Source organism: Haliotis asinina, chromosome 3 (assembly GCF_037392515.1).
Source record: "Haliotis asinina isolate JCU_RB_2024 chromosome 3, JCU_Hal_asi_v2, whole genome shotgun sequence".
Classification (NCBI taxonomy): Eukaryota; Metazoa; Mollusca; class Gastropoda; order Lepetellida; family Haliotidae; genus Haliotis; species Haliotis asinina.
This window is the reverse complement of record NC_090282.1, coordinates 76650751-76659138: the sequence shown is the minus strand read 5'-3', so window position 1 is coordinate 76659138 and position 8388 is coordinate 76650751. Positions and strand designations below refer to the sequence as shown.

General features: G+C 40.3%; 1 protein-coding gene across 3 annotated transcripts in view; it reads left to right on the top strand.

Moving 5' to 3' along the window:
- Positions 1 to 2832: 2832 nt before the first annotated feature.
- LOC137278474 (AP-3 complex subunit beta-2-like) overlaps positions 2833 to 8388 on the top strand; it is a 29798-nt gene continuing 24242 nt past the window's right edge. The window contains exons 1-6 of one of the 3 annotated variants that reach the window (XM_067810821.1): positions 2833 to 3049; positions 3703 to 3778; positions 4173 to 4247; positions 4755 to 4850; positions 7688 to 7848; positions 8214 to 8280. In XM_067810821.1, coding sequence (XP_067666922.1) covers positions 2919 to 3049; positions 3703 to 3778; positions 4173 to 4247; positions 4755 to 4850; positions 7688 to 7848; positions 8214 to 8280 — 606 coding nt within the window. In that variant the 5' untranslated portion in view covers positions 2833 to 2918. Of the gene's footprint in view, positions 3050 to 3702; positions 3779 to 4172; positions 4248 to 4754; positions 4851 to 4960; positions 4981 to 7687; positions 7849 to 8213; positions 8281 to 8388 lie in introns of those variants that run through there. The other 2 variants (XM_067810822.1, XM_067810823.1) reach the window with 2 other exon arrangements.

Below are 8388 nucleotides of genomic sequence, written 5' to 3'. Positions count from 1 at the left end.
TCAGTTTATCTTTGAGGGCAGTCGGTGTCAGTCACTATACTGATATCAGCCTTTATTATAGCACGATATGCAATGAACGTGTATATATGTTACTAGTAATCAAACCAACATAAGAATGATCTACACATTTAGTTGCAAGTGTCATCATTTCGTATTTATGCTATACCGTCTCCATATTAGTTAAACCAGGCAGAATAGAAGACATGGCCATACGGAAAAACGGTCACACAGACTCTGGTAAAAATGGCCACTTAAAAAAACTCAAAATGGCCATAACACCTAGTGAAAATGGCCATAGAAAAAGTCAAAATGGCCATACATTATTTGTGTTCATATAATGAGTATTGTTATATATTGTTGTCTTATACTACTTTGAGCTGTTTAATTACTTGCACTATGTTGCTTAATTACTACAAATAGATGTTTGCATTTATAAATACAGTCAGCAGCCAGGAACATTATTTTGCACCAGATATCAAAATCAATGTCAGCAGTACATTTTGGAAAACCACCAAGTAGAAATGTAATCATAATGTCATCATAGTTTACCCATTTGAGAAAGCCATCTACATCGAGTATATCAGTGACTCTTTAATACAACTGTAACCCAGGACATGGACACCTATACTAAGAGCTCTTCATCACACTTCAGGAGGTACAAGTAAAGATGAAGGTAGGACGCATATGTACTGAAAAAATGACCACTTATCCTTTGATTGGCTCGTTAACTACTAATCAACATGCGGTTACATACATTAAATAACCTTAATTAAGATTTGAGTCCAAAAGTGTCTCGTTAACTAATTAAGCCGTAATTGATCAACTGTTGATCTCTGTGTTTATTGTAATTGTTTGTTGTACTTTTCAGATCAGGAAGCAGCCATGGCAATTCTACAGAAATCTGCCCGCACCACCGCTGACAAGCTGACCGATGAGCTATGTTATAGGTGACATTCCAGTACAAGAGTGCATTTACACGAAGAAAGAACGTACAAGTACAAGTTTACATGTCGTAGTCTGAAAACTAGAGTGGTCTAAGTCCACGGTTTGAGAAAAATGAGTAATGATGCTAAAGCTGAGGTGCTATTCTATCTTCTGGTAAATGGTCAGAAAATCGGATTTCGATGTTTGGAGTCCATTATCTCCAAAATAGATTTAAGTGGCTTAGAACGCTCTGGTTTTCAGACTACGATATATAAACTTGTAGAACTGTTTTATTCGTTTTTAGGCCATCGGCCCATGTACATCTGTGAACATTAACATTGTGATATAGCATTAGTGACAATGATTATGCACTGCGGAGAGACAATGTTTAACCTATTTTGCTACATTGAGTATGGTTTGATGGATAAACTTGTACGATGTATAAACTATTTTTTTATATCTATTGTGTAGGCGTGTCTTTAGCGTGATTACACAATGGCTTTTAGAAAGTGGTGAAGTGTAGCATATGCCATAGTTGGGATTACACTTTCTTAGTAAAGTACAACTTCTAGTACCTTTTTTTGGTTGAGTCCTATTCGGGATTCGAACCCGCACCCTCACAATCAGGCACGTAACGGTACTGTCTTTAGCGGTACTGTTTTCTAAACAACTGCCCCGACTCTTAGATATTCGGAGCCAGCTGGATAGCTTTAGCGATTGAAAGCAATTCTCATAAGACATACATGCTGAACTGAACTAAATTTCAGAATCTAACCACTGTAAGTACCCCGTGGTCTAAGTTAGTCTTGGGAATCAAACTCAGATATTGTGCAAACAAAGCCAAACCTTTAACACTCGGGTACACCCAAGTCTGTTAAAGACATGCATGCATAGTTTCGTCCGTTGAATGTCATCACCATCCGCTGCCTGGTCGTGGGGTAAATCCAGAATATTCCCAAGTATGAACCATGGTCTGCCACATTTGCTCGTGTCTCTATCTCTAGGGTTCCCCCTGCATTTAGTTTTTCTGCTTCAAGTAAAACCTTCTTATAATTATAGACTTTTACAATGTAGAGTGGTGACATACTTTTCCGCTGTAATATTGATTGTTTGATGCTCCGAATCAGAGCTTTCACGTGAAAAGGCTGATATTCCATAGTATCTGTTGTTGAAGTTTCATTGAGATGTCAATTATTATTCTTAATTCACTTACTATAAGGTGTACATCATGTATAGCTACATATATATCTAAATATAATTACCTATGTAATTTGCTGAATAAATGTTTATGAACCCGGTACAGCTATAGTTGTTTATGGTGCTGTTGGAACGTATGTGTAAGAGTATGTTGATGAGAAACTTGGGACGTCACAATGGGAAGATATCGATGGAACAGTCTACCATTGATGGAGGGGAGAGAGCTAGCAATTAAAAAACACTTGACTGGATCAAGTTGTATATTGGACGGGTAGTCAAACTGGGAGTAGTCATAATGGGAATGAGCCGGTTTAAATTACCTTGCTTGGGGCAATACACTGAGGTGATTGATTAATTCAGACAATACACATCAACAATAATCAGTGGGTAGGATGGGGTGTGGGGGACAAAATTTCTGCCAGCGTATTACAGGTGGTCGCATGAATAAAGGGCATTGTTCTAATTTTCTAAAATGATAAAGTTCTGAACTTCAATCGGCTTTGTGGATATTTCTGAACTACAAAAGAGGTGAGTGATGGACATGAACATATATCACATGTATTAGGATGTGGGGCTTGGAAAAGCGTTACAGCTCCAAGACCAGTCTCGCCTGTGAGATGCCTTTAACAATGTGTCAGTAAGATAGAAATATTATTCGATCATATTTCGTTCTTGTTTCTGTATGTGAAATACACTTGCGCCTGCCACATGACTTCCGGTTTAAGCGCGTGAAAGACGGAAGCTGGAGTAGCCGACAGAAGAAAATTGTTGTTTTGGGAATCAATAAATTACAGAAAATGTCTGGAAACGGCCTCCAGCTGACGACAAGCTATGCTAACGAAAAACCACCCTCATCCACGGGCAGTGCTGACGCTGATTTGGCTACTGACCCCGCAAGCAGCGGCTTTTTCACCACCGATTTTAAGAGGTGGGTCAATGTTGACACCGGTTGAGTGACATGTCATATGTCTGACTGTACTGATATGTTTATTATGTAAGCGCTAACGATGACAGCTCTAATTATTTTGCCATCATAGAACGAGTGTGATTATTGATGCTGTATACCTTACAGTAATGGTAGAGAGGTAGATTATAGATTTATACTAATTTATAGTCTACAGTCCGTTCATAGATTAAACTTACATCATGTGGAAAGAGTTCATTGAGTGTATATTTAGGGTGAGGCGTGCATGTCAGTTTGTAATTTTGGCTTTTGCTTGGATTGGTGGGAACTCTAACCTAACATGTTTGTATGAATGGAATGCAATAACATCTTTCATGTTAAACATCTGCCAGTATCAATTGGCTGGTAAATCATATTTTCATACAACTGTAATAAAAGTGCTTAACTACGTGTGGAGAATTTTGTGAAAGTTCAAGAGATCCAATAATGTTACCGAGCTCCAGTCTCACAACGGGAAATTTACTGTTTCATTTTGATGAAAATGTGCATATGAAGGAAGATAATTTGAAAAACTCTGAGTCTGAATGAATAATTCATACTAATGTATGCTTGCTGTGATATTCATATCTCTGTATTTCTATAAACTTACAAAGTAATTGTATTGTATGTGTTTTCAGACATGAAGACCTGAAATCGATGCTTGATGGCAACAAGGATAACCTTAAGTTGGAGGCCATGAAAAGAATCATTGGGGTATTGTATAAGAACAATCAGAATATGTCACAAAACCTAATCATTGAGAGTGAGCTGGTTGACTTTGGAGATGTAGTAAATACAGGTCACCTTTAAATGGTTCAAAAGTTGTCTTCAAAATGTATGGGTCCAGTTCTTGTATGACCAGTATTTTAACACTGTGTGACTTACACAGAGATTGTCTGTAAATGTTTGTAATTTTATGCCTAGGTTATGTATTTTACCAACCTGTACACGACACCAAAATGAAGTACTATTATTATTATATTCTTGTTCATGGATCCTACTGTGACATTTTGAACTGCCTTGGTGTTCCCATTAATAGCATGTGTGGCACCAAGCAGGTACAATAGTTGTTGTATATTGATTATATTCATTCTCTCTACTGTTTCAGATGGTTGCAAAAGGAAAAGATGCTTCTGATTTGTTTCCTGCTGTTGTTAAGAATGTTGTGTCAAAAAACCTTGAGGTAAGAATGGGTAAAAATACTTTCTTTTATGTCTCAAGGTTTGTGAAAACTGAATGACTTAAAGCATGTAAGATAAGACAACAAACTGAGAAGTTATTATTTGAGTGAATCACAGGTGCTTGTAGTTAATGATTATTTTAGAGTGTAATTCGCATTTGAAGCTGTCAAGGGACATAACCAAACTGTCATGGAGACATTTACATTTCAGATCAGCAGTTTCCTACTGACAGAAAAATTTGTCATTCAATCATGATGGTAGAAATTTTACTGTCGTAACCATAGCAACATATCAGGGAGGTTGGCTAGAATTGATCACCAGGAGAATTACTTGCATATTGTCGTAACCTGAGGATGTAAGACTTATACTGGTAATATTTATCATTGTCTTTTTCTGGCTTTTGTTATTTGCAGGCCACTGTGATATAGATGGTATTCAGAGCATCAAACCTCTGAAATCAATCTGATGAATTAAGATTGTATTGTTGGAATATTTTATTGTGTTGACAGATAAAAAAGCTTGTGTATGTGTACCTGACAAGATATGCAGAAGAACAACAAGACCTGGCTTTGCTCTCTATCAGCACTTTTCAGAGAGCTTTGAAGGTAACAGTGATGTATGTTTGTGTGATGCCCAGTGTGATACTAGAAACATTCGATAAGATGAATACAGGGTGTTGCTTTTATGGTTGTAAATGCTTTGCTCTCTATCAGCATGTTTCAGAGAGCTTTGAAGGTATCAGTGATGTATATGACCTAGCTTTCTGGGGCATCCTGTTTCAGTAGGCACTTCCCTGGGGCCTCGGCAACTAGGTTTGGCCTCAAGCTTAGGGCCAGTCGAGCCAGGTACCTTGAGTCTCCTTGATCCTTTGTCATTGTCCTTGTTTCCCTTTGGAGATGACATTTGATACAGGGGTAGGGAGTAGTCTGGGGAAGATAGCTTCTCACCTGGTTCGTCCGTGCGGCAGGTGTGTGATCAGACTGTTACCCTTTTCCTGCAGGTGGTCATCCTTTTGGATGGCCTGATCATTCCCAGCAAAGCATTCGCTCTGTGTCGCACCGAGACGCAGATGCCCGTCTTAAACTTCTCTCACCAGTGGAGTAATTAATCCTCCCCTGTCAGGTAGCCATTCACAGTTGATCTCCATGAGCTCAACTGTCGCTACTGGATGGGAGAGCAAGCTTTGTTTGCCCCCACTTAGTGGTTGACGAGTGGGTTTATGCCTCAATCGATCTAGGGTGGTCATCTGGCTGCAGCCAAATGTTGGCACTGAAGGGCCAATGCTTGTATCCTTTTATCTCGAGTAACCAGGTGTTGAAGTTGGTATATCACTCTTTTGAGGAACAGTACTGCAACGCCATGCATCAGCTTAAGGTTACTGTCCACTCGGCATACCTCCTCTGTCCTACAGAGGCAGCTGGTGGACGAGGGGGACATGGATGATTCCATGTCGTCATCCACGCTTGTGAGGCAGCGCATGAAGGTGCACTCACATCTTGCCCGCAATGCCATACAATCATGCGCAAGCTAAATGAGTGCTGCCATGGTCCTCAATCAACTATGGCTGACGGTTGTGCAATATTCATCAGCTACTCAGAAGGTTCAGTTGTCTTTCCCCTTCAGGATGGATTCAACCCTATTCATTTTAAATTTGAAGGGTCTGAATGACATGATAGAGGTGCCATCTTTCAAGATGGAGACACTGTGGCTCAGTGATCTTTTCTGTTGAGGCAGGGTATTTTCTCATGTCAATCAACCTTAAAGTTACATACCTCCTAATGCCTTAGCTCTTTCCTTTGATAGGAAGTGCTATCAGTTTCCCTGTACTCCCCTTCTGCATCTCCATGGCAACAAGGGTGTTCACCTAACTTGTGCTTGTGACAGCTCAGGTCGCCAGTTCACAGGGCAACTTGTTATCTACACCTTGACGACTGTCTACTCAGGGCACTCGCCACCCACTTGAATCAGGATTCCACACAGTGATGGATATTCCCACCAAGTTGGGTTGGATTATCAACCTCAAAAAGTCAGAACTGAGGACACAGCAGGGATTTCCGGTAGTCTCTTTCTTGTTACTGCATTTCCAAAGTGCAGCAGATTGTTTTACAATTCCTCAGTTCCCCAGAGCCTCTGCTTGATTTTTGCTTTAGTTGCTAAGCAACACGGTGGTGACAGTGGGCATTGTTTCTCATAATTCTGGAGTGGCTCATTCATGACTTGAGAGGGTGGACCTACACCGTTAATTTATCAAGGGTAATCTGCTGAAGACCATAGTGCCGATGCTCACAGCAATGTACTACATCCTGATGCAAGGCTAAACGATGTCTCCATCACTCCATGGAAGTTTCTAATATTGTGTGATCGGTTCAACATACTGTTTATCTCCCAGGGGTAGACAGTGTTCATGCAGCTCTCATGTTGTATTATAGGCCCCTCACAAATGGTTACTTGACCAGGAGATATTCAGGTTGTTACAGATGGATCTGTGTGCCTCTGAGGTGACAAACCAGACCCTGGTGTTTTGCTCACAAATCCCAGATCCAAAGGCAATCATCTCTGATGCCTTCCAGTTCTACTGGACAGACTGGGTTCTGGTGTCTTCCCACTGATATCCCTGATCTCCAGGTTCCTCTCGCAGCTAGTCACCAACCCAACACAACTACTTGTGCTTCTTGCACCTCCGTGGTTGTCTCAGCAGAGGTTTCCGGTGGTCGCTTGTTTAGCCACCTGTACTATTACCAGTGCAGCCAGACCTCCTATTAAAGGGCGGTTTGCCACATCTGTAGGGGTAGTCTCACAAGTTTCTTTTGTAAATATTTTGTTGAAAAATATTGTTGCAACTGTCATAGGATATTAAATGGACATTAAAAGGCTTATATGCACCTGAAGGAAAACACATGACCTCTACAGATTGGTATAAATTAAAGGAGCTATAGATGAAATCCAGCAAGACGTATTGTCCCAGGCTTTGTATGTGCACAACTTGACCATTTTGACCATTTACATGTTATTATTAAATTGCCAGATGGAAGTAGTTATCTAGTACTGACTCTGCTGCTATCAGCAACAATTACATGTGAGATTTGTTTTGACTGTTGGCAGTTAGGCATTGACTGTTGGAATTTACACAAACCTTACAAAGTAGCAACAAATATTGATATCAAGTCATCTTTCAGTACTGACGACACAGTATGCATTTTAACTGTAAAGCTGCTATGTCTTGCATCTGTACAATCACTACATCATTCATGGGCGGATGTCCACCAGACCAATGCTTTGACAAGATCAGATCAGGTTTGATGATGAACAAGATGATATCTAGATGTTATGTGTACTCACACTACAGTTAAATGCAACCCAAAAGGATGGTTTACTTGCCTTCTCTTGTGAAGAGCCCTGTCAATATTCATGAGTGAAATTGTTTGTTTTACATTTCTACCAGGATCCGAATCAGCTGATTCGTGCAAGTGCCCTGCGAGTTTTGTCAAGTATTCGAGTGCCTGTGATCACACCCATCATGATGTTGGCCATCAAAGAGGCAGTGATGGACATGTCCCCTTACGTCAGGAAAACTGCAGCTCATGCTATACCCAAGCTGTACAGGTAGTCAGAACATCTTGCTATACTCAAACTACTGGTAGACACTATACACTCTAGTGTCCCCTGACATAATATTGCTGGAATAATTGCTGAAAACCATACTCACTCACTCACTCACCCACCCACCCACCTACTCACTCACTCACTCACTCAACTATACTGGTAGACATCACCTCGTGCTATACCCTAGATATACCGATAGGAAGAACTTGTGTCTTTTGATCATCTTCAGTGAAATTTGGTGTTACTACATTGACTTTTCATAGATGACCAGTTGGACTTTCCTTGGGCATTAGACTAGTGGCTACATTAATAGACTGGTTTTGATGGAATGAGCACAGGAAGAAATTTTACCAATTTGGTTTCAGCCTTGATCCTGAGACCAAAGAACAGCTGATAGAAGTGATAGAGAAGCTGCTTGGGGATAAAACGACTGTGAGTTCTTTGTTGACTGTTGGTCTCTATGTTATCTGCCAAATAAGTAGAATAGCAAGTCAGTTTGGTGGAGATTTGAGTGAACCTTCAGTAATCTTGTTCCATGTG